General features: G+C 60.0%; 1 protein-coding gene across 1 annotated transcript in view; it reads left to right on the forward strand.

The window, feature by feature from the left end:
- Positions 1 to 317: 317 nt before the first annotated feature.
- The window catches only part of ZNF395 (zinc finger protein 395), a 28,421-nt gene continuing 4,282 nt past the window's right edge, over positions 318 to 24,456 (forward strand). The window contains exons 1-6 of the mRNA XM_004614743.2: positions 318 to 496; positions 18,576 to 18,807; positions 19,932 to 20,134; positions 22,409 to 22,518; positions 23,802 to 24,037; positions 24,124 to 24,224. Of these exons, the coding sequence (XP_004614800.2) occupies positions 18,589 to 18,807; positions 19,932 to 20,134; positions 22,409 to 22,518; positions 23,802 to 24,037; positions 24,124 to 24,224 (869 nt within the window). The 5' untranslated portion in view covers positions 318 to 496; positions 18,576 to 18,588. The remainder of the gene's footprint in view (positions 497 to 18,575; positions 18,808 to 19,931; positions 20,135 to 22,408; positions 22,519 to 23,801; positions 24,038 to 24,123; positions 24,225 to 24,456) is intronic.

A 24,456-nucleotide genomic window follows, 5' to 3' on the forward strand; every position in this document is an offset into this window, starting at 1 on the left:
CCCCCGCCGGTCCGGCCCGGCCCGGCCCGGTACGATCCACTCGGCCTGGCGAGCCCCAGCCCGGCCCGCCCCCGCCTTCCCCGCCCGGGGGGCCGAGCTCGGCCGTGCTCTGAGCCGCCCGTCCCGGCGCCAGGCCTGGAAGCGGAGGCGCGAGAAAGTTTGGGCGGTGCGGGCGCGCGGGGGAGGGGGCCCAGCCCTGAGCGGGGTTCGGGGGGTGGGGGGTCGGCCCCGGGTCAGGGCCGAGTGCGCATGTGCGCTGGGCACTTATTGAGCGCCCACTGTGTACGCGGGGCGGGGGGTGTGTCCGCGCGCCCGCGCGCTCCCTTCCCGGGCGGGGAATCCGGGCCGGGTTGTGGCCGCGGCCGCGTACGTGAGCGCCGGGCCGGGGAGGGAGGGCCGGCCGGCCAGGTGGGCGCGAAGCAGGCTTTGGGCCGCGGCCGCCGCAGCCCCGAGCCAGGCGGCGCCGAGCTGTCGGGGCGGGAGCTGCCCGGTCGAGGTGAGCGACGCGGGGCGCGGGGCGCGGGGCGCGGGGCGCGGGGGGGACTGTGGATCGCGCGCGCCCCGCGGCCCCAACTTCCAGCGCTGGCCTCCGAGTCGCCGCGCAGACGGGACCGGCCGGACCTGCCCCCCTCGCCCGGACCCTTTCCGGCCCGGCGGTCCCGCTCCTCCTCCTCCTCCTCCTCCTCCTCCACCTCCTCCTCCTCCTCCTCCACCGCGCCAGCGAGCGGGTGCCGGGCCCCGGGCCGCGCCGCGACACACCCTCGAGCGCGCGCGGGGCCGCCCCCACCCTGCTGGCCCCTCTGTCCACCCCCACTTCCTTCCGCGCGGTTTCACCCTGCCTCGCCTCACCGGTGCCCCCCGCCCCGCCCTCCCGGGAGCTGGCACTAGGGGCACGCGGGGTGCCCGAGCGGCGGGGGGGAGGGGGCCTTCCCGAGCGGGCCGGGAATTTGGCATGTGCAAATAATTTCAGGGCAACAGTTTCTCTGCCCGCTTTGGAGCCGGGGGCTGGCGCCTGGGCTTTCGCTGTGCGTTTGGAATCTAAAGCAGCCCACCTGTTTGGCAGTGTATCCCCCGCCCCCCCCTCGGCCTCCTCCCTGGTCGGTTCATGGTGGCCTTGGAAGCTTTCAGCACCCGGGCCCATCGTGGGTTGCAAGGGGCTCCTACCTACTTTCCTGACACCCCTCTAGTCGGGAAAAGCCTGTTTGGTGCGGTTCATGGAAAGTGGGTGATCAGCTATGGATCAGAGGCTCGCCAGCCTGTGGGTGTAGGTGGAGGGTGGCGTCCCCAGGAACTCAGGGCCGGAGGAAGAAGCAGTTGAGTTCAGGCCTCAGCTACCTTTGCGGGGCTTCTGTGTTTGCAGCGAGGCCTGGCATTCCAGGGAGAACAGGGAAGACCCAGAAACCTGTGGCCTTGGGGAGCCCCACTGCCAGGTGGAATGGTCTGAGAGCTTGGCTTGGAGGGAATGTCCTCTGACTGCAAGGGGGGGGGGGGGGCGCTTGTGTCTGAGTGGGATGAACTTTGGAGGTTGGACTTAGAGCAGTAAGCTCAGAAATAAGTCAAACGCATGTAGCGCTAAAGCATAAATGTGCCCCCATAAGGGGCCAGAGCGATAGCACAGCCTGGAGGGCGTTTGCCTTGCACGCAGCTGACTCGATACCTGGCATCTCATAGGGTCTCCTGAGCACTGCCAGGAGTGATTCCTGAGTGCAGAGCCAGGAGGAACCCCTGAGCATCACCAAGTGTGACCCCCCAAAAGCCAAAAACCAAAGTCTCCGTAAGGCGCAGGGGCACAGGGGGAGACGGCACAGGAGTGAGAGGGGCCTTTGTGCTGTGGCTTTCCTGACCCAGGGAGATGACTGTGGCCACACCAGGACCTTTCCCTCAACAGGAGATGAAGGCTGGAGAGGGGCAATAGGGAGGGTGGTTTCAGTCCCCGAGAGCACTAACCTCGAGTATGCTGTATGCCCTGAGGTGGGGGCTTCAGGGGGGCCTTTGTGGCATGCAAAGAGTATTTGGGAAGTTTTTTCTTTTTTTCTTTTTTTTTTTTTTTTTTTGCTTTTTGGGTCACACCTGGCGATGCACAGGGGTTACTCCTGGCTCTGCACTCAGGAATTACCCCTGGCCGTGCTCAGGGGACCATATGGGATGCTGGGATTTGAACTCGGGTCGGCCGCGTGCAAGGCAAACGCCCTACCCGCTGTGCTATCTCTCCAGCCCCTGGGAAGTTTTTTCTTTCCTAAAATTGTTTTGGGGCCACACCCGATGATACTCAGGGGTTATTTCTGGCAGCACTTGGGGGACCATATGGGATGCCAGCCAGGGATTGAACCTGGGTCGGCCGCGTGCAAGGCAAGTGCCCACTGTACCATCACTTAGCCCCAAAGGAAGTTTTTCTTTCCAAAGTACTTTAGGAGACAGATCAGTAAGCAGGAATGTCCCGTGTTTGGACTGGGATAAACTGGAAAGGGGAAGGAGGAGATTCTCCAGCTTTGGAGAACACAGACCTGCTCAAGTACATGGGGTGTTGGTGGAGGGGCCCCCACGGGGTGTGAAGGGAAGAGAAGTACAGAAATAAATGAGCTCTTGGTGGAAAGTTGTGGCGCTCCAGGCCTGGGAGCTCCGGCAATGGGTAACTTGAGAAATCGGAAGCGTGTGTTGGAGAGGTGCAGTTCACACTGGGCTGCAGAGAAGGTGCTAGGCGTTTGCCCAGCCAGCCTGAGCGTGGTGACCTGCAGGCAGATGAGGTTCTGCAGTGGGCGGGTGTGTGGGGAAAGGTTGCTAGGGCCCCCAGGGGAGAGGGGAGGGGAGATTCTGGGCACGGATGGAGCAAGTGGCGTTCAGGGCGACGAGGCTTTAGGAAGGCCTGCTTCTGAAATGCCAGTACGGTGGGGTCCCTGAATGTCAGGATCGAGAATGGGGCCGTGGGCTCCACCCTGAGTCGGGGTTTAGAGGTGGGGGGGAAAGTTGTGTGGAATTATGTGAAACTGAAGACTGAAGCTTCCAGGCAGTTTGACATTTGTTCTCCATGGAGACCTTCGAACTCTCCCTGGTGGCTCTTTCTGGGGCTGGGGTGTGTGTCTGTGTGTGTGTGGGGGGGGAGGTGAGCACCAAGATCGGGGAGCAGCAGGATGCTGTCCAGGTGCAGGGAGGGGGTTGGGGTGTAGGCCCTCGCCACGAGCAGGCCTGTTTTGACTCCTGGGGCGACCGGGTCTGGTAGGTACTTCCAGAGACCCCCTTGCCTGCGTTTCATTGCTAGGACCGTGCAGGGTGGTTTGCTGAATGACTTCCCCAGGCCTCCGCTTGCAACATCTGAGGGCCGCTGGATTCGGTGCGGGATTGCAAAAGGCCGCAGAAAGCGGAGAAGGCGCCTGCTGTCAGCTGCCTGGGGCCTGGCTCTCCCTCGGGTGGGGAGAGCGGCAGGCGGGCTGGCCCGGAACCTTCAGTGGGAATCTGGCCGTGAAGAAGCCGCTGCCCGGAGCGGGCGCTAAGCTGGTTTCTTCACTTTGGAGCTGTGTTTTTTGCACCGTTTTTTAAAACCGGGACCTGCGTTAGGAAACGAAATGGACACCACCAGCGAGCGCACTCACTCTCGCTGGTAAAAATTTACGTTCTGGAAGTTCGTCCTTCCTTTGCGCAGTGCTGTCTCCTCGGATGCATTTTTTTTTCTTCCCTTTTCTTTTTCGATCAAAAAGACTTCTTGTGCCCCAGGAGAGCCAAATTCCACCAGGTTGCATCACGCAAGAACGGCTTGTAGTGGGATGTGGAAGACCGTAGGGGTAGAGCATGTTCTGCTCGGCCAGTTGGCTGGAGTGGCTCCTGAGCACTGGAGAGAAGTGACAGGCCGAGGAGAGATGGGCGTTGGAGAGCTGTGGGTGTGAGGAGAGAGACCCTGTGTGTTGGTGCCGCAGGTGGCTTCCTCAGCAGGAGGAGAACCTGGTCCCTCAGGCGCCCAGGACCCGCACATGGCTGGAAGCAACTGGACTGACGGGGATGTGTGTGTGTGTGTGTGTGTGTGTGTGTGTGTGTGTGTGTCTGTCTGTCTGTGTCTGTGTCTGTGTGTGTCTAGGCCACACGAAGATGATGTGGCCTGTGAGGTAGGTCTGAGAATGAATACTGGGGACGTGGCATCCCCTGGTGTGGAATAATTCTAGCATGGATTCCAACATTAGGTGGGTACTGGCGCGTTCCACCGGTGGCCCACACGTGGATGTGGTTTTACTGAGCGCAGATGGCAGCTCAGGACGGTGTAGAGCCGTGAGGTGGGACTGTAGAGGGCTGCCTGTCTGTGGGGCCCCTTCGTGGTTTCCCCTAAACCCAAACAGTAATTCAGGAGTGGGGGGGAGGCAGGGAGGACGGTGTTGCATCCTGGTAAGCACCACTTATCCCTCGTTCCCCGGGGAGCTCTGACCTTGGAGAGGTCCCCAACCGCAGGATTGGGGACTCGGGAGGTCCCTCAGGAGGCTGCTGGCCCTGAGTGGGCTGCCTGGGGCTCCCGAGGTCGCCTGACCCCAGGGCTTCCCCTTGCTACCCCGTTCACACGCTTGCTCTGGCTCACTTTTCATTCCCTGGTTTGGGCCCTGTTGGCTGTTGTGTTTGCGACCTCAGTCACGGAGAGCCACGCACGGGAATTGGGGCTTGGGGCTCACTCTCCGGGCAGGCGCGTGGGTACGGACCTGGGATTTCTGTAGGCTGCAGCTAACTGCCTGACTTCCTTCCTTCCTTCCTTCCTTCCTTCCTTCCTTCCTTCCTTCCTTCCTTCCTTCCTTCCTTCCTTCCTTCCTTCCTTCCTTCCTTCTTATTTTCTTCTCTCCCTCCCTCTCTCTTTTTTCCATTTTTCTTTCCCCCTCTCCCTCCCTTTCTTCCTTCCTCCCTTCCTCCTTCTCTTCCTCTCTTCCTCCTCTTCCTCTCTTCCTCCCTCATTACTTCCTCCTTCCTTCCTTCCTTCCTTCCTTCCTTCCTTCCTTCCTTCCTTCCTTCCTTCCTTCCTTCCTTCCTTTCTTCCTTCCTTCCTTTTTTCTTATTTTCTTCCCTCCCTCCCTCCCTCTCTCTTTTTTCCATTTTTCTTTCCCCCTCTCCCTCCCTTCCTTTCTCCTTCCCTTCTTCAGCAGATTGTGAGTGGAGTGGACCATACCAGGTCTGGGACCGAACCCGGGTTGGTCTAGTGCAAGGGCAAACGCCCTTCCTTCTGTGTGGCTCTCCCTTGGGTTTGTAGCCCCTTCCGGTGGGAGTGGAGGTCCCACTAGCGAGGACGCCGGGCTGTGCTTGGGAGCCAGAGACCCCAGGGACCCCAGCGACTCTCAGACCTTCCCCTCTTATGTCTGTCAGGTGTGACCATGTGCCAGCCTGGTCTTGCATCCCTGGAGAGCCAGGTTGGGTAATAGCGTGGGGACGTGTGAGTCAGTGTCACCTGTTATGTTCTCAGGGGCCCTGGGTCTGTGAGGGGACATGCCCTGCTTTCCCTGGGCCTAAAGTCTGATGGTGGAAAAGAAACCCCGGCTTTGTGCTGCGTTCAGGATGGAAGCCGAAGCTTAAACCTGGGTGGCTGGAGACGAGTGAAGGACAGTGGGAGGGCGCTTCCTTGCACAAGGCAGACCCCAGCTCGACTGCTGGCAAGCACAGGGTCCCCCAAGCACCACCCCAGAGTGACCTCTGGACACAGAGCCAGGAGGAAGCCCTGAGCACTGCTGAGGGTGGCCCCCAAACCAAAAAAAGCGAACAAACACACAAACTGGGGGGAAGTGAGGCTCCGTCAGCCTCCCTGCTGACGGGACCCTGCCCCCTGCTCCCACTCGGCACCATGCTGGCTCGAGCACTCAGCAGCTGGAGCATCCGTGGGGGCCCTGACCATGTTTGCAAAGAGGTGGGCTGCAGGCTGCGTGGTGTTACTCATGTAATCTGACAGTCGCATGCAAGACCCGTTATGAGCAGCTCTGAGTCAGCCTGGAAGGGGGTCTGACCGTGAGTGCCCTGGGTTCTATTCTTAGCCTTCAGCTCCGCTCCCTCCCCAGGGGCTGGAGGCGAGGGTGTAGCGGTTTGCTTGTTAGGGTGCAGCGGTTTGCTTGTTAGCTTGGTGGAGGGTGCAGAGGTGGGAGGGAGGCATCGCTTCATTAGAAGACGGATCCTAGCATCTCACACGAGGGCCCGGATTCAGAAACGGATGTGGCAAGGGATACATGCCAAATCGGGTGATGTTTTTCTGCAATTTTCTGTTTGTTGATTCCTGGGACCAAACCTGGCAGTGCTCAGGGGCTACTCCTGGCTCTGTGCTCAGGGATCACTCCTGGCGGGGCCTGGGGACCTGTATGCTGGTCCTGGGATCGAACCTGGGTCAGCTGCGTGCACTTTGCCCGCAGTGCTGTCTCCCCAGCACTGTTTAGGAGTATTAAAACCACGTGGAGAAATGATTATGCGAAACCGTAAGAGGCATCTAGGATATGATTTTAAATCTTAAGAAAACAAACAAACAAAAGAGCCAGAAGGAGGAGAGGAGTTACGGCACTTGGCCTTCATGTGGCCACACCTGGTGTGAACTCGAGCGTCTCCTCCAGCCCCGCCAGGAGTGATCCCTGAGCACAGAGCCAAGAGTAGGCCCTGTGTAACACCGGGGATGGCCCGCACCCTCCTATGTTCCTCACCCTCAAGCAAAGACCTTAGTGCATAGACAATAACTGGGAGGAAGCATAATTCTCATTCTAAAACATTAGTACTGCTTGCTTCTGTATCGAGTTTTCTAAGGGGGCGCTGGGACAATACGGCGGGATGGGTAGCGTGTGAATTGGTCAGTGAGTTGCATCCAGAGTCCCTGGTTTATGTCCTCTCAAGGGGTGTCCACTGCGTGAGTCTGCACAGGTGTCCACTGACACAGACACACTGTCCTAGCATCGGGCCGGCTCGCTCCCTCGTCTGTACAGGCTGCATGTGGTTTCTGTCCTGGGCGCCTTGCAGGGGTCTCTCTGGGCCTCCCTCTGTCCCTTCTGCTGGGGGTGCTGGGCCCTCTGGCCACAGTGCTCTGAGGCTGCAGTCGGTGGATCAGCCTGAGGTGTGCAAAGCTGGCCCTGCAGGTTGTGGTGGCACTTAGCAGTGAGCCGAGATAGCCAGCGTTGGTGGGCAGGTGTTTGTGTGAATGAGAGATGCCCAGGACCAAGGCTGACGGGTCACCCAGGAGGAGAGTCTTGAACTGGTGGGAACCCACCAGACCACCGTCCTTTGTGCCGTCGTGGCCGTGTCTCCCCTGATGAGTGTGCCTGGGGTGCCTTTGCTGGTGTCCATGCTCCGGCTGTGTGCTGGGGTGTCTTGTAACTCTCGGTGGCATTTGCCAGCCGAGTGGCCCCTCTGGCGTCCTCTGCCAAAGTCTTCAGCATTTCTAAGTCAGCTGTTGCCTTGCTGTGGCGTTTGAGGAACCCCTGGGGGGCTTGGGGGTGCTCTGTGTCAGCTGTGTTTGGGGGATGCTCTCAAACCGTGCTCAGGAGGACTGAGGGCCCCATGGGTGATTCTCAGCAAACCAGGCCATTGATTCCATTCAAGCCCCCCGAGGGTGTGCTGCTCAGTCATGCTGGGGGTCCGTGGGCCATCCTGGAGGTGCCGGGGAGTTGTGTGGGGCAGGGAATTGAACCCAGGCCGGGCGCTTGTTGGGTGTGTGCCCTAATGGCGGCGGCACCATCTCTCGACCCCCCCCTCCCCTCCCCGCTGTTCCTTCAACACATCATTTCTCCCCATGTGTGACTTGTCTGACTGCTCAAGGACGGGACGGGGCACGGCTGGTGGTCCCCGCAGAGAGTGTGCCACGGGAGAGGCTTCTGCCCTTTGTGGTCCAGCGTGGACCCACGTGGGAGGTGGAGGCGGGCGGGGGTGGGGGGAAAGCAGGGCAGGTGGGAGCGACGCTGTGAGATTGCTCGGGGGAGTGTCCAGTGCAGCCCCGGGCAGGGTGAGGCTGGTAAGCGGGGCAGGCCTGGTGTTCGCAGGAGGAGCCAGCGGCCCCCGATCTCAGGATGCCTCTGCATGAGCTCCGTGGGGTGACAGGTGGGGGGGCCTCCGCTCCCCGCCTTTCTCAGGGTCTGAGTTTCAGCACCGTCGCCAGTGTCAAAATGTCTCCTGGTGTCTTTGGATCTGCCCTACCTGTGAGAGGGGGCGCCCCCTGCTAGGCTACACCCCCCAGCAAGAGTTTCTGGCGAGTTCAGCAGAGAAGGGAGACGCGTGGACGTCTCTTTCCTGTTTGGAGACAGCTGCAAGATGATTTGCAGGTCCACGAGATTCATGCACACATTTCAGCCTGGGGGGAGATGAGCCTTGGGCCAGAAAGCGCCCCCTCTTTACATGGAGAAAAAGTGTGGGGGCATGTGACCCTGGGAATGACCCATTTTATTTATTTGTGAAAAAAAAAATATTTTTTTTGGCTTTTTGTGTCACTCAGGGATTACTCCTGCCTGTGCACTCAGGAATCACTCCTGGCGGTGCTTGGGGGAACATATTGGGATGGGGGGGTGGGGAGGGGGGAGATTGAACCTGGATTGGCTGCGTGCAAGGCAAATGCCCCACCCGCTGTATTATCACTGTGGCCCCAGGGATGACGCCTTTTAGATGCTTGTGATAAGTAGAAGCAGTAGGGGGCCGGGGAGGTGGTTTAGTGGTTAGAGCACAGGCCCTGGGTTCCATCTTGCGCATGGGGCAGCAAATATGTAGGTAGCGCCTGGTGGTTTGACACCGACATTGGTGTCTCTGGCTCCTGGTGGTAAAGGGCCGCAGGTGCCTGTCTGCTGCTTTGTGCTGAGAACAGTTTCCAGGCCACACAGTGGGACCGGGAGGATTTATCTGGCCGCACATCAGTGCCTGTGTTTCTATTTATTGTTGGTTCAGGGGACACGCCCTGCTGGTGCTCTGCTCAGGAGGCACTCCTAGCGGGGCTCAGGGGACCAGATGGGGAACCAGGGATCAGAACCAGGTCAGCCGCGTGCGAGACAAGCACCCTGCCTGCTGTGCTGTCTCTTTGGCCCATTTTTTTCAAGTTGTGTTTGGATTTGGGGCCACATGTGGTGGTGCACAGGGCTTCCTTCTGGCTCTGCCCAGGGAGCCCTCTTGGTGGGCCCTGGGGATCACCCCTGGGTCTGCTGCCTGCAAGGCAAGTGCCTTAATCTCTGCACTCTCTGGCCCTGTGTGTGTGTGTGTGTGTATGTGTGTGTGTAATTTACTTTTTGAAGTAAAAAACATTATATTTGGAGTTTTTTTTAGGAAGGGGAGGGAGGGAGAGAAAGGGAGAGAGAATAAGGCACTTGAGAGAGTGTGGGTTTCTCCAGAGGCGGAGCGAGCCCCTACACACACCCTAGCATTAGGTAGGAAAGCCTGGCAGTCCACATCTCGAGGAGATGCAGGCCACACATGTGCTCGGCCCTGTGGGCACAAGCAGCACATGTGCCACTGCACATGTGCTTTTAGAGCAAAACAGGAAAAAGGACAGATGCCCTCCACCCTTTCTGTCCTCTGGTTATTGGGGACCCGGAAGGCCTGGAGACTTATTAGGAAGCGCCTGGGGGGTTCAGCGCCCCCTTTCCAGGTGTGGATGTGGGGGGCTCTCCCTGGGGCCTGTGCTTCACTCCTGCTTCCCCTCCGCAGTCACCTTGTTGTCTGTTTTTTCCCTTTTTCTCTTTTGATCTTTGGGCCTCACCTGGCTGTGCTCAGGGCGTCCTTGCTCCTGGCTCTATACCCAGGGGTCACTCCTGGTCTGGGGGTTGGGCCCGAGCTAGCTGCTTGTGAGGCAGGCGTCCTGCTTGTTGGCCTGTCACTTTCCGTTTTCATGGGGACTGTCGCCGCTGTGGCACTCACTGCGCTAGAGCCGTGGAGATCTCGGCTGCCTGCTGGCCTGGCCATAGTTCTGCAGTGGGCGGCCGGTGGCCGGACACAGGGCCTGCTCTGACGGGGTGTGTGTGTTTGGGGGGGGCTTTTTGTCTTTTTCTTGGTGTAACGGAGAGGTGATTTGCATAAGGCCTGTGCTGGGTTCCAAAGCCCTTTTGACAAATGCTTTTCGTCCGTGGTGGGGGTGGAGCACCCCCGGCGGTACTCAGGGTTACCTGTTTGGACCCCTGCCTCTGTGCTCAGGGGTCACTCCTGGCAGGGCTCAGGGGACTATCTGGGGTGCTGAGGATCGACCTCGGGTCCGCTTCATGCAAAGCAAGCACCCTGCCCACTGCACTGTTGCTCCAGCCCCTGACCAGTGCATTTTGGGGCAGGGCAGTTTCCTTGGTCCAGAAAGGTCCCCTACAGCCAGTGAAATCTACCTCCGACCCCCCTGGCCCCGTGGGTGCTTTTGTGTGGTGACCGGTGCACAGCAAGGCCAGTCCTGGGCAGGGGACAGGCTCAGCAGGCCACACTGCAGGCTTTGTGGGCCGGAGACTGTGCAATGGTCCCCAGTGTACTCAGGATGACTTCTGAGCACCGAGCTGGGAGCTGGGAGAAGCCCCCCCACCCCCAACCCCACCCCTGGTGTTCTCAGTGGTTCTGTGGCTTCGAACAGACGGGAGCGATTCAGAGCTGGGGCCGGCTGGATGTCAGGGATCCGTACTGCACGCGTGCTGGGGGAAGGGTGGGGGTGGGGTGCGGGCAGGGGTTGGCCAGAGCGCCAGCGACGTGCTCTGCTCAGCTCGCAGAACTGGAATTTCTCTGGGACCGCCCTCCGGGTCCCCCAGACGCCCCTGTCCTACCCCCTCCTCCCGCCTCTCCTTGAACTAGTGTCTACATTTCACAACCCACAGTGCTGCTCACCCAGCGCGAGGCTGGGGGGACTGAAACCAGATCCCGCTGGCGGCCACGGGCTGGGCTGGCCCCCGGGAGGCTCCTCGGCCGAGCCAGAGGCTGCACACACAGGAATAAAGTGCGGCCAGCCACGGCCCTCGCACAGCCGGGAGGGCGAGGCCTCGCACGCAGCTGTCTCGGGTCTCACCCCCAGCCCCCCCCTCTGCCCAAGTCCTCCCGGAAGGACCCTGAGTGCAGGGCCAGGCGTGAACCCTGCGCACCACCAGGTGTGGCCCCCAAACAACAGGCTCGTGTCCGAGAAGCCCACGTGCTTCCTTCCTGCTTTTGGGGGTGTCCCTAGCAGGGGGCCACTCCTGTCAGTACTTGTCCAGCTGCGCTGGACCGTCCAGTGCTCTTGCCCAGACACCAGACCCACCCTGAGGTGTGGGGGCTGGGGCTGCCGGGATGGACTCTGGCCCTCGCCCAGCGAAGCCTGCGTCCCTGACCCTGGACTGTGACCCTGGCCTCCTGCCGCCTCCTTCAGAGACGCCCGCAATTTTGCCAATGATTCCTTATACCAGCTCGCTCAGCGCAGCTCTGCTCCGGGGGGATGGGCCCAGCCAGCCTCTGGCAAACGGGGATCTAAGCGGTCTGCCGGCCCCGGGGAGGCGCTGGGGCGTGTGACCCCACAGCTGCTCATGGGCCAGGGTTTTCCTGCTTGGGTGAGGTCACCGCACTGCCCGCCTTGGGCGTGGAAGGGGTAGCGTGTCCCAGTTGTCACCAGTTCGTGGGTTCCTTTTAGACACCCCTGGCTGCCCACGCCAGGGCCTGGCTGCGACCCCCTCCCCCCCTTGGGTCCTGTGGCCTGTGTCCAAGTCCTCTCCCACGCAGGGAACCTAGGAGCTGGAAGGTCACCCCGACTGCATGGCTCAAGCTGCCCTCTATGGGGTGTCAGCCTATGCAGTGGGAACTGGGCTCTGCATGCACGCGTGTGTGCGCGCACAGACACACACACACACACACGTACACACAGGGCTCAGCACCCCAGCTCTGCATGCGTGCACACACACGTAGGCACATACGTGAGCATGTGTGTCCATGTATGCACAGGGTAGCTCTTGGCATGCGGGGAGCCCGTGCCTGCCCTTGGCGGTCGTCTCGTCCACCTTCCAGCCACCATCAACATAGTCTCGCCGAGAGTCGCGTTCTTCCTAAGCAGGTGACCCTGGAGGACCTGCTGCTCGTGGTCCCTGAGCACCCCCCCCCAATCCTGGGCTGAGCCCTGCCGAACCCCAGGGGAGCCACTGCCCGGCTCTGCCCCACCCCTTGCCACAGACAGTCTGTGCAGAGGTGAAGGTCCGTTTGGGACCCCAAGCGCAGGGGGATCCGTCATGGAGACTCAGGGCCACTGCCTGGAGTTTCCCTCCTGATGTTCTTGGCGGGTTCTCAGGCCTGTTGGCCATGGCAACAAGCTTCAGCATTCATCAGCCATGGCCATCGGTCAGGCGTCAGTCAGCAGCAGGCTGGTAGCAGTGAGGTTTTTTTTTTTTTTTTTTTTTGCTTTTTGGGTCACACCTGGCGATGCACAGGGATTCCAGGGCTTTGCACTCAGGAATGACTCCTGGCGGTGCTCCGGGGACCATATGGAATGCTGGGAATTGAACCCGGGTCGGCTGCATGCAAGCAAACGCCCTACCTGCTGTGCTATTGCTCCAGCCCCAGCAGTGAGGTTTTGGGGGGGACTTTTGCAGTCAGAGCTGGATGGGCAGACTGGCGGCGGCTGCCCCGTGGACGCCACCCACTTTGCTTGATACTGCAGGCCACCACAGGAGCTGGCGGTGCTCTCAGCCCCTTTCTCTGCAGCTCTGGGGCCTGCGCCCTCTGGTCTCTGAGACGGGCCCTGATTGTATTGTTTTGTCACTCTGACTTTGAACACCCCAGCTGTGAGGACTCGCTGATCTACGCCCCCCTATGGTGGGCCACCTCCGTGTGGGCATCCCAGTTTTCTCTGCTAGCTAGGAGGGGTGATGACTCATGCATCCTGTTCCAGCTGTGGGTTAGGACCCCTCTGTAAGATCACTTTGGGGGGCCTAAGTGATAGGACAGTAGATAGGGTGTTTTCCTTGCATGTGGCTGACCCGGGTTCAATTCCCAACATCCCATAGGGTCCCCTGAGCACTGCCAGGAGTAATTTCTGAGTTCAGAGCCAGGAGGAACCATTGTGCATCACTGGGTGTGACCCAAAAAACAAACAACAACAACAAAAATCACTTTTTGCGGGGTGGGGGGTGTCTGAGCAATAGGACAGCGGGGAGGGCATTTGCCTTGCATGGGGCTGACCCGGATTCAGTCTCTGGCACTGTGCATATCACTGTATATATCAGTCCCTGAGCCCGCCCAGAGTGATCTCGAGTGCAGAGCCAGGAGTGAGCCCCTGAGCACCGCCAGGTATGGCCTCTAACCGCCCCCACCCCAAACCCTCTGAAGTGCGCCATGCGAGACGGCTCAGGGACTCAGAACGTAAGCACCGTGAGTGATGCAGGTGCTGCCCGTGTGCTCCATGGTCAGTGGCCAGCGCTGTAGCCACATGCCATGTCCCTGCTCGCCGGGGTGTGTGAGCGGCACAGGCAGATGTGCTTGACCTCGGTCAGCACTACAGCAGGAAAAGGGGGAGGGCGGAGGGGGGGTTGTTTAAATAAAAATCCGATTCCCACCCACAGGCCACGCTCTCCACGCAAACCCAGAACCCTCCAGCCTGCACGCCCTCGGCCCTGTGGTGCCTGCAGACACAGGGCTGCTGCATTTCTTTGCCTGTCATGGTTGGTTGTGGGGGCCACCCGCTCCTGGGTACCGGGATGGGGGACGTGGAGTTCCGGGTGTGGAAATCGGGACCTCCCCACACATCGTTGCTTGTTCCCTCACACATCCGAACCCCGCATCCTCACACCTTCTGGCCCTGCCCCCACAACAGCCCACCTGCTCCCTCGCACACCCCAGCCTCGCTCCCTCACACTATATTTTTGAGTCACAGGTAGTCATCCCTAGACGACCTGGAATGTGTTGAGGGGTCCATGTTGGGGCTCCTAGACCCAGGCATTCACTGTGGCCCTTTGCTGGCCCCCACAGACCTCGCAGGCTCCCCTCCCCCACTGGCTCCAGCTCTTCCGTGCAGAGGAGGCGTCTTCCTCTCCCCCCAGCAGCCAGGAAAGCCTCGGATACCTGGGCAGAGTCGGTCGGTAGCGTCTTGGGGAACCTCAAACTTCCCAGCTGTTCAAAAGGCATTTATTTATGTTTTGCTTTTGGGTCACACCCAGAGATGCGCAGGGGTTACTCCTGGCTCTGCACTCAATAATTAGTCCTGGGGACCGTATGGGATGCTGGGCATAAAACCCGGTTCGGCCGCGCCCCTCAGCCCTGCTGCTAGAATGTGCTGATGGCACTCTGCCGCTAGTGCCGTTAATGGCGCCTGTTGCTGATGCCGCACTGGGCGTCTCTGCATGCTGCTCGCTCCCAGGTGCAGCTGTGGGGTCATCCCCACCTCCAGGGGTCCCTGGAAAACTTTAACCTCCAAGACTGGGGCAGTAGTACAATGGGCAGGGTACTTGCTTTACACCTTACCGTGGGTCCGATCTCCAGCATCCCAGATGGTTCCCTGGGCCCCACTGGGAGTAATTCTTGAGCACAGAGCCAGGAGGAACCCCTGAGCACTGCCGGTTGTGGCCCCCAAACAAAACCCAAACCAATTTTACTCATCCTGTTAGTCCTGAGAATCCAGTTTCAAGTTTTCCCGTCCTGAGAATCCAGTTTCAAGTTTTCCCAGAGTCTGAAGCATCTTGGTCCTCCTGAGCCCTGAGCCAGGGGGTCAGCGCCGGGGGGTTGGGGGGGAGGCCGGAGGGGGCTGAGCTGGCCTCTCTGTATTTCCTGGTGCTGGGAGCACTGGATGGCTGAGCCTGGCGAATGCTGGAGTGATGGAGAAGCTTATTTTTAAATAGAGGTCCCAGAGTCATAGCACTGTGGGTACGGCCTTGCATTGGTCCCCAGATATTGCCAGGAGTGATCCCTGAGTGCAGAGCCAGGAGTCAGCCCTGAGCACTGCCTGGTGTGGCCACAAAAACAGTAACATAAATTAGAGATTCCTCGTGGCTGGCACTTGGGGACTGAATTTGGGGCCTTGCCTGTCTGCCCCGTTGATTGTCTCCCACCCGCTTGCTGCTTAGGGGCCACATGGGTGGCACGGGGTATGGGACTCGGGGCCCCCTCAGGAGACCTCCACATATGCCCTGAGTGCTCGAAGGGGGTGCAGACCACTGTGTGCCTCGCAGTCAGGAACTTTGGAACTTTCTGGATAGAAAGGCATTCCCAGAAAGCTTGAGGCTGGGAGCTGTTGGGAGCATCTGGGCGGTGACCGCGTGGCCTGCTGACCAGCCACCGGGGCCCCTTGCGGGGTCCCAGCAGGTGGTGTGTCTGTGGCTCAGCACAGCCGGGAGCACCTTGGTCCACGGGGTTCTTCATGTGGTTTTTGCTTCAGCCTTGGCTCAGACCTCTGGGTGAGCTCCGACCACCCCAAAGTGGGGAGAAATGAAAGGCCCAGGGGCTGGGGTACAGCGGGGAGGATGCTGGCCGTGCATGCAGCTCACCCAGGTTTGATCCGCATCGCCCTAAATGGTCCCTGAGCCCCTCCAGGAGTGATCGCTGAGTGCAGAGCCAGGAGTCAGCCCTGGGCACGGCCGGGCGTGGTTCTAAAAATAGGAAAAGAGAAATCCCGAGTTACTGGAGGAGGGTCCAGTGGCTGGACCTGGCATGCCCCGGGCCCCAGGACTGATTCCCAGCCCCGGTAGTCGTGACCACCCCCTGGGCCACGACTGAGATGCACCCCGAAACAGACAGAGAGTAAAACGAGCACATTTCTGATCCGAGATTCCGAGCAGCACGCAGATTATCAGCCCGGGGGCCGAGCCCTGCAGCTTCTCCTGTGCCGCGGGACAGGTGAGGGGATGAACTAGAAAGTGGGGTGCCTGGCGTGGATCCCGGGCACGGCCGGCTGCCCCTGTCTTCACCCGCCCACTGCGGAGCGACTCTGCCAACCCACCCTCCTCGGCTTCAGCAGGGACTGTGCCTTGCGTCCTTGGAGCTTGGGGCCTGTGTCCTGGCTGTGTCACCGGACACTGTCCTAGATGCCGATGCTGTCCCTAGCGGTCAGCAACCCCCGTGCGTTGGTGCCTCCCATTAGCATATACACACGCACACATATATGCAGATACATGTACAGACACATGCACACAGACACATAGACACACGTACACATACAGACACATTCTGGCACATGCACACAGACACACACATGTCCTTACATATATGTACACATATACAGACCCATTCTGGCACATGCACACCGAGACACTTAACCACACATGTGCTTACATGTATATGCAGACACACACATTAGCAGGTCACATGCACGTACATAGAGACGCATATACATCAATGCATGTCCACACAGACACAGGCACATACACAGACTCACAGACACAATCATACACACACAAGCACAGGGACCGGCCATGTCATGTCACATGTCCAGCAGGGGTCTGCATCTGAAAGAGGGACAGGGCTGTGCCGTCCATCCTCCTGCCCTCGCCAGTGCCAGGTGTCCTGGGGGGCTCACACTAAGGGCTGCCAGTACCCCCCTGGACACCACCTGAGCCTGGACGAGTGTGACCCTCTAACCACGGACTGAAACAGCCCCCCTGCAGCTGTGGGCTTTGGTGCCTGTTGGTGTCGGCTGTTTTGGGACAGCCATCCCCCATGACACCAAGGGACCCGGGGCAGCCCAGGAGCACTCAGACGCCCCTTTGGGCTGCAGCCAAAGCCCCCCTCCCTTCTGCTCGCTGCCTGGGGGGTCCTCACACTTGCCCAGAGTGCAGGAGGGACCGCCCCACCTGGCTGTGGCACTGGGGATCGCCCTGGACACCAGGGCGGAGCTGGCCTTGTGCCTACAAGGTGGGGGGCTCGCCCACTGGGCTCCTGCTGAGCCGTTTGCGAGGTGTCAGTCAAGGAAAACCCCAGAAGCTTGGCCACACTTAGCACTGAAGTGGGGACCCCTGGTCGGGGCTCACTTATCCTTCTTGGGGTTTTGAATCACCCAGAGTTGCGCAGGGCTTACTCCTGGCACCGTGCTCAGGGATCACTCCTGACCTCTGTGCATAGTGCGGGGGATGGAGCCCAGGTTGGCGGCGTCCCAGGCGAGCACTTTACCCACTGTCCTGCCTCTGGGGTCCCCAAGGTCGGGCATGTGACTTGCCTGTGGCCGCCCCCGGTGGGCCCCTGGCACCGTATCACTGTGTATGGCTCCCTGAGCCCTGTCAGGTGTGTGGTGCCCCCACCCAGCCCCCAAATAATAAAATGCACGTGAAAATTAAGATTTGTGTATTTTACATACAAATGCAATTTACAAATTTAACTTGTGTAAAATCAAATTCAAAAATTAAAAGTTGGGCCTCCTGTAAATGAAAGAATGAAAGCGCATTTCAAGGAGGGGGCGGGGGTAAGCAGCTGAGAGAGGCCAGAGCAGGAAGGGCACCCCTTCTCCACAGGAACTCCCCGCGAAGAGCTTCATGCAAATCCAGCTCAAGCTGCCCTGGGTCCCCAACAAAAAGCACAAACCTGCTTTAATTTAGAAAAGACTCAGAGAAGCCGCTGCCCGGCCCTCGGGCCAGATCCTTCAGGCTCTGTCTGCAGGCGGGAAGGCCAGGAATTTTGGAAATAACTACCCTTTCTTCGATTTCGGTGGTGGAAACCTCAAACTTCCTGTTTGGAAAGTGGGGGCGGCCCCTGGGTTGTTTTTGGTGGGAGAAGGGCGGTTTGTGGGCTCCGGGTACGTGCTGCCCTCTGGTGTCCGGTGGTAGTTCTGTGGCTGCCGCTTCTGAAGTCGGGGGCCGTGGGGGGAGAGAGAGCTTCTCAGGGTGTTTGGTCCTGGTGAAGGTCCCATACCTGACATTTGTCCCCCTTTGCGTGTTCTGGGTCTTTTTTTTTTTTCTTTTTGGGTCACACTGGCGATGCACAGGGGTTACTCCTGGCTCTGCACTCAGGAATTACTCCTGGTGGTGCTCAGGGGACCATATGGGATGATGGGAATCGAACCTGGGTTGGCTGCATGCAAGGCAAACGCCCTACCCACTGTGCTATCGCTCCAGCCCCCCTTTGGGTGTTCTGATTCAGTTCCAGGCATGTAAGAGATTCCTTGAACTCTGCTCAAACCGGGATCCCTGCTTCTGCTTTCCAGGGGCTTCCTGGAGGAGGTGTTGGCTTTCTCATTCCAGCCCTTGAAATTTGGAATTAAATGCTGGGGTGAGGGGAGAGAGAGAGAGCACCAAAGCATTTCGCCTTGCATTGCCCATGTTCCTTGGTGGACATGTGGTTTGGGAAACTCAGCCGACTTAGCCTCCCTCCTGGCACGGCCGTGGGAGAGGGTCGGGGACGGAGCCTGTGGGGTGCCAGGGATGGAATCTGGGGTGGCTGCGTGCACGGAGTGTCCTGGCCATGTATCCTCCCCCCACAGTGGACGGCGACTTTGTAGGGATCAAAGCCTGAGTTGGAATCCCGGACCTGGGAGCCGTCAGTGTTATTGGACTCCACAGAACCTCAGTCACTAAAATGAAGCATAAAAATGGGTCCCCCCGAGGGCTTCTCAGAATCACGTGCGGGCAGTGGTGTTGGGGCAGCTCTTTGCTTACTGGAACTTTCTCCTCGTCCCCCACCCGGCCAGAAGAGGGGCTAGTCGAGTTTCCCAGGCCCCTGGGCCCTCCATGAGCTCGGCGCGGCCGTCTCAGGCTGCAATCTATCTGTCCCCACAGGAACGGCAGGAGCATGGCCAGCGCGCTGTCCCGGCGTCTGGGAAAGCGGTCCCTGCTGGGCGCCCGGGTGCTGGGCCCCCCCGGAACCGCACCCTCCCTGGAGCCACAGGTCGAAGTGCCGGAGGAGGCGCCGGCCACCAAGGACGCGCCCTGCCCCGAGCAGCCCCGGGAGGCCCTGCAGGCTGCTGGCCCTGCAGGGCTGCCCCCGACGGCCTTCCAGCCCGGGCAGAAGGTAGGTGGGGGCTCTACTGTCCCGTGTGCGGGGATGGCTGGGACACAGACTCCTGCTGCGGCCGGCTCCTGAGACAGCCAGAGAAGGAGCCGCAGCCACTGGCCTGCAGTGGCCGGCCGCTCAGGTCTGGACCCCGGTGCCCCTGGAAGCTGTGGAAGCCGGAGCCCGCCGGTGTTTCGTCTGCCTCAGTCTCCAGCTTCCCCCGGGCAGATGCCCCTGGGAGCCTTCCTCTCCCCCGACACAGGTCCCCAGCGGCCCCCTCTCTTGGCACAGCTCCCCCACCCCCTCCCTGAGGGCCCACAGGAGGCCCCTGCCGTGTGTGGTCAGCTAGGGTGACTGTCCATTCCCTGCATTGCACCACGTCAGCGGGAAGGTTGGGATCCGAGGGGGTCTGGGGACAGCAGGCAGGTAGATGTAGCTGTTTGGATTTTTTTTCTGATCATTCAGCTCTCTGCTGTCGTGGCTGATTTTTTTTGGGGGGCTGGGGGCTATCTTGCTTCTCCTGTCTTGGGGGTCCTTCTATTGCCTTTTATTTTTATTTTTTATTAAAAAAAATTTTTTTTTTTTGCTTTTTGGGTCACACCCGGCGATGCACAGGGGTTCCTCCTGGCTTTGCACTCAGGAATTATTCCTGGCGGTGCTCAGGGAACCATATGGGATGCTGAGGATCGAACCCCGGTTGGCCGCATGCAAGGCAAACACCCTACCTGCTGGACTATTGCTCCAGCCCCTGTTGCCTTTTATTGACTTGCTTGTTTTTTAAAAAATACTTTTCTGCCTCCCAGCTGGTCTTGGAGCCACTCCTAGGGATTTGAGACGCCATGGTGTGGGCCCGATGGTGTGGTGCTGTGGACCCCAGGAATGCAGAGTGGGGGCTGGGGGCCTCCCACATGCCAGCACCCCCATTTCCTGCACTCTCCGGCCCCATCACCGTCTATCTGACTTGGGTCCAGAGCCCCGTTCAACAGAAGAGAAATCCCGGGAGGGGGCAGGTCTGCTCGGCCCCCCTTGGGGGCCGGGGGGTGTGGGCTGTGGTTTCCCGCAGCCATGTGCTGGGGTGGGGTGGGGGTCCCGGAGAGGGCAGCGGGCGAGGTGCGTCTCTGACCACGGGTCTCTGCCCCCAGGTGGCTGTGTGGCACGGGGCCCCAGGGCTGCTGGAGCACAGCTGGGCAGAGGAGCCGGTGACCGCGGGGCTGGCGGAGCGGAGGCCGCTGGGGCGTGGCCGTGCCCAGGAGGTGCGGACGGCTGAGGCACAGGCCCCCCCGGAGCCGGGCCCCCAGACCCCCGTCTACAGACCTGTGTCCAGGAACATCGATGTCCCAAAGAGGTGCGGGGCTTGGCCTGTGGGGGCAGGAGGGCGCTGGCCGGGCGGGTGGGTGGCAGAGAGGGCCCAGATAACCAGGGCAGTCAGTGCTTGCCGCCCCGGAACTCAGTCATGGAGGAGCCCTGGGGTATGGCCGAGAATGGTTTTATTTGGGGGACGGGGGTGTCTTGGCGCCATATCCGGAGGTGCTCAGGCCTTACTCCTGGCTCTGTGCTCAGGGGTCACTCCTGGTTGGGCTCAGGGGACCCTGTGCGGTGCTGGGGACCCAACCCGGGTTGGCGCGTGCATGGCCAGGCTGTGCTCTCTCCAGCTGTTTGTGATTAGTTTTCATTGCCACTGTTGCGGACCTCTCCTGGGGGTGCTCTGGGGGCCGGGTTGTGCCGGGAGCGTCCTTGCCCCAGGACTGTTGCGCTGCAGTGCTCTCCCCTGCCTCACTCCCCACACGGCGATGCCAGCGCTACACTCATCACTCCCCTGCGGTACACGCAATCCGGAAGAGAGTCATCGGCCTGTGAGACGCGGGAAACTGGCGTCCTGGGGAGTGCGTGGAGGTTTGGGGTGTCTCAGTCACCAGATGCCAGGCGGATGGCCACAGCCGGCCCTGGGGCCAGGCAGGGGGTGTGTCAGTAACACTTCACCAGTGGACACTAGGATTTCAGGTGTTTTTTTTTTTTTTTTTGTCTTTTTGGGTCACACTTGGCAATGTTCAGGGGTCCCTCCTGGTTCTGCACACAGGAATTGCTGCAGGCAGTGCTCGGGGGACTATATGGGATGCCGGAGACCAAACCCTGGTTGGCCATGTGGAACGCCCTCCCCACTGCCTGGATTTCAGGATTTTTTTAAAAAAACTATTATTAATTGTGTTTGTTGTTTGGGGCCACACCTGGTGTCTTGGGGGACCCAGCGGGGTGGGGGGCCAGACCCAACCTGGCCCCGAGCAAAGCTTGCTTACACACTGCTGTCTCTGCTGCTTCGTATTGGAATCTTCTCCCTGAACCATCTCCTTGGTCCTTTGGACGTGTCCAGGCTGTGAAACCACCTGCGGCTCTGAGCCACCCCCTGCGGCCCAATTGCCCACAGCCATGGTTGCGGTTAAGGCCATGAGAACGCCCCAGGGACACACTGCCCCAGGGCTGAGACTCCCTGAGGGCAAAGGAGGGGAGGCTGGGGAAAGGGTCATACACTCTTGTACTCTTGGCTTTTTTTTTTTTTTCTCTTCTTTGCTGGGGGTGGGTGCTCCCAGCAGTGCTCGGAAGGCTGGAGCCCCACCAGCCTGGACCTCAGCTTTCCCGCAGTTCATCGCCTGATGTGTTGCCCAGAGCCGGGGCAGGGATAGCGGCTGGGGCTGCGGGGGCCCTGTTGCCGGGAACCCTGCCCCGGTCAGCCTCCTGCTGGGCCAGCACCCGCTGCCCAGCACCCTCCCTGCCCCTGCTTATCTTTGTTTCTGAAAAAGATTTTAAAGAAAACCAAAATCAAATAGATCAGGAGGAGAGCAGCCAGCTCTGGGAGTGGATGCGAGGGCCAGGACGGGGAGCACGTGTCCCTCTGTCCGTGTCCCTCTGTTCGTGTCTCTCCTCCTCACGTGTTGCTCCGAGACGCCGGGTCGGGCTCTCGCAGGGCCCACGCTCATCATGCATGGGCGCACCGTGTCGATGCACCTGTGGCCAGGACCGCGTCTGTCCGTGTGTTCCACGGACTGACAGAGCATTTGCTCTCAACACTGGAAAGGAAAGCGCCAGGACCCCACGCCAGCCACGGGTGCCTTCCCTGGTTTCGTGGGTGACCCAGCTGGTCTCGCTGCTCCCAGCCGGGTGGCAGAGTGCAGCGGGTCAGAACCTTCGAGCATGGGCACACGTGCCGCTCGGGAGTAGACCAGCCTCTGGGAGTCCTCCCCGCTCCTTCTCCTGCTGGCGTGTTCGTGAGGCAGCCACTGAGGTCTTGCTTCCCAAGAATGCGACTTTATGGGTTTTGTGTGCGTGTTATGGTCCTTGAACCCACTCGAGCGCAGTGGCAGGAGTAAACCCTCAGCACAGCTGGTGTGGCCCCACACCAAAACACAAGCAAACTAGAAGATGGGAAGGGAAGGTGGGCTTTGTGCTTTCAGCAGTGGGGCGCAGGTGAATTTGGGGTGAGGGGGGGCGGCCTTGGGCGCCTGCCGCGAGAACCGGGCAGGGGCAGAGCTTTGGCGCAGGGAGCGCTGGCGGCAGCCCGGCAGGTATCGGGGCGTGGGGGGTGACGGGGAGGCCAGGAGCTCACACAGCCTCTTGGGCTTCACAGGAAGTCGGACGCAGTGGAGATGGACGAGATGATGGCGGCCATGGTGCTGACGTCCCTGTCCTGCAGCCCCGTGCTGCAGAGCCCCCCGGGCGCTGAGGCCAGCTTCTCGGGTGAGGACAGAGGCCGGGACCAACCCCCCACCACCTGCAACTAATCCCGGTCAAGCCCCAGCCTGGCGACGGGGCTGCTGGGCCATCACTGCCTCAGTTTCCCCCAGTGCACCTTGGAGGTGGGGAGCAGGGCTCTGGGCTGGTCCAGCAGGAGTGAGCCGGGCCTCGGGGAGCACGTGCGGTTCGCAGAGGGAGAAATCTAGGGAGGCTTGTCTCTGCACCCCTGACGGACAGGCCCGCCCAGTGTGGGTGCCCCAAGTCAGCACCCCATTGCTCCGTACGCCTGTGGCAGCATCAGAGTGAGGGATGGAAGTGTCCCGAGGGTGGGCATCTGCATCTGCCCCGTGTGGGGGGCAGTGCCGCTCTCAGCCCCCACTTACACCTGTATATACACGCACAACTATCCCTCACACACAGTGTACCACACACGCCTGTACCACACACCTATACAGTACACAGATGCACAACGGTACCATATACACACACCTATGTCACATACACACCTGTAGCACACACACGTGTATACCATACACATACACCCATACAAAACACACTTGTACCTTTACACACCTATACCTGTGTAATACACACCCCTGTACTGCACACTTACACATACATTTACATACACTCACACCTGTACCTTATACACTCACACAGACACACCTGTACACATATATTTACACACATCCACCTGTACCTTATACCCTCACACAAACACACACCTGTGCACATACATTTATACACACTCACACGTGTATCATATATACACACCTGTGCACATACATTTACACACACCTGTACCATGTACACATGCTCAAGCACATACTGTACCACATACATTTACACACACCCGCACCTCACCTGTACCATACACACTCACACAAGCACACACACCTGTGCACATACATTTGCACACACCCACACCTGTACCATATACATGCACACAAACACACACTTAGATTGACATTTACACACCCCACCCCTGAACCATAGGCACTCACTCAAACAATTATATATACGTTTACACACCACCTGAACCATATGCACTCACACAAGCACACACACCTGTACCTTTCACACACACCGCACATACATAAGCTACACCTATACCACACACACAGCATGCACCACATACACACACACATACAACATTATACACAGCACACGCACATGTGTCCACTCATGCGTCAGCTCCTGTCCTTGCGGTGGCCCCTGAAATGGGCCGTTCTGGGTGGAAGCCGTGCGTTGGGCTGAGACCCGTGGCTCCCCGCCCCGCCCCCCAGTGTCCCGTGCAACCTGTGACCCGTGGAAGGAGAGCGGGGACGTGTCAGACAGCGGCAGCAGCACCACCAGCGGGCACTGGAGCGGGAGCAGCGGCATCTCCACCCCGTCGCCCCCCCACCCCCAGGCCAGCCCCAAGTACCTGGGTGACGCCTTTGGCTCGCCCCAGACCGATGCTGGCTTCGAGACTGACCCCGACGCGTTCCTGCTGGACGAACCGGCTCCCCGCAAACGGAAGGTGCGTGGTGGGGTGGGTGTCGGGCCGGGGGTCCCCTCTGGGTTGGGGGGAGCAGACCCCAGTCACGCGTTTCCTACCCCCACCAGAACTCCGTCAAGGTCATGTACAAATGCCTGTGGCCCAGCTGCGGCAAGGTCCTGCGCTCGACCGTGGGCATCAAGAGACACGTGAGGACCCTCCACCTGGGGTAGGTACCGGCCGGAGCCCCAGTGCCTGCGGGAGTGGGAGTGGGTCGGCCTCAGCAGGAACCTGGGGAGCACTGGTTCTGGAGCCCTGCTCGGGGTCAGAGGAGGGAACCCCACCCCACATGTGCACGTGTTTCCCTGGAGAGGCTGTTGGGAGGGGCAGGGGCTCCTTCCTGCTCCCCTGTCGCCCTCCCCGCCCTCCCCCCGCCCCCGGTGCCTCAGTATCCCTCATCC

The sequence above is a fragment of the Sorex araneus genome, chromosome 1 (assembly GCF_027595985.1).
Source record: "Sorex araneus isolate mSorAra2 chromosome 1, mSorAra2.pri, whole genome shotgun sequence".
Lineage (NCBI taxonomy): Eukaryota > Metazoa > Chordata > Mammalia > Eulipotyphla > Soricidae > Sorex > Sorex araneus.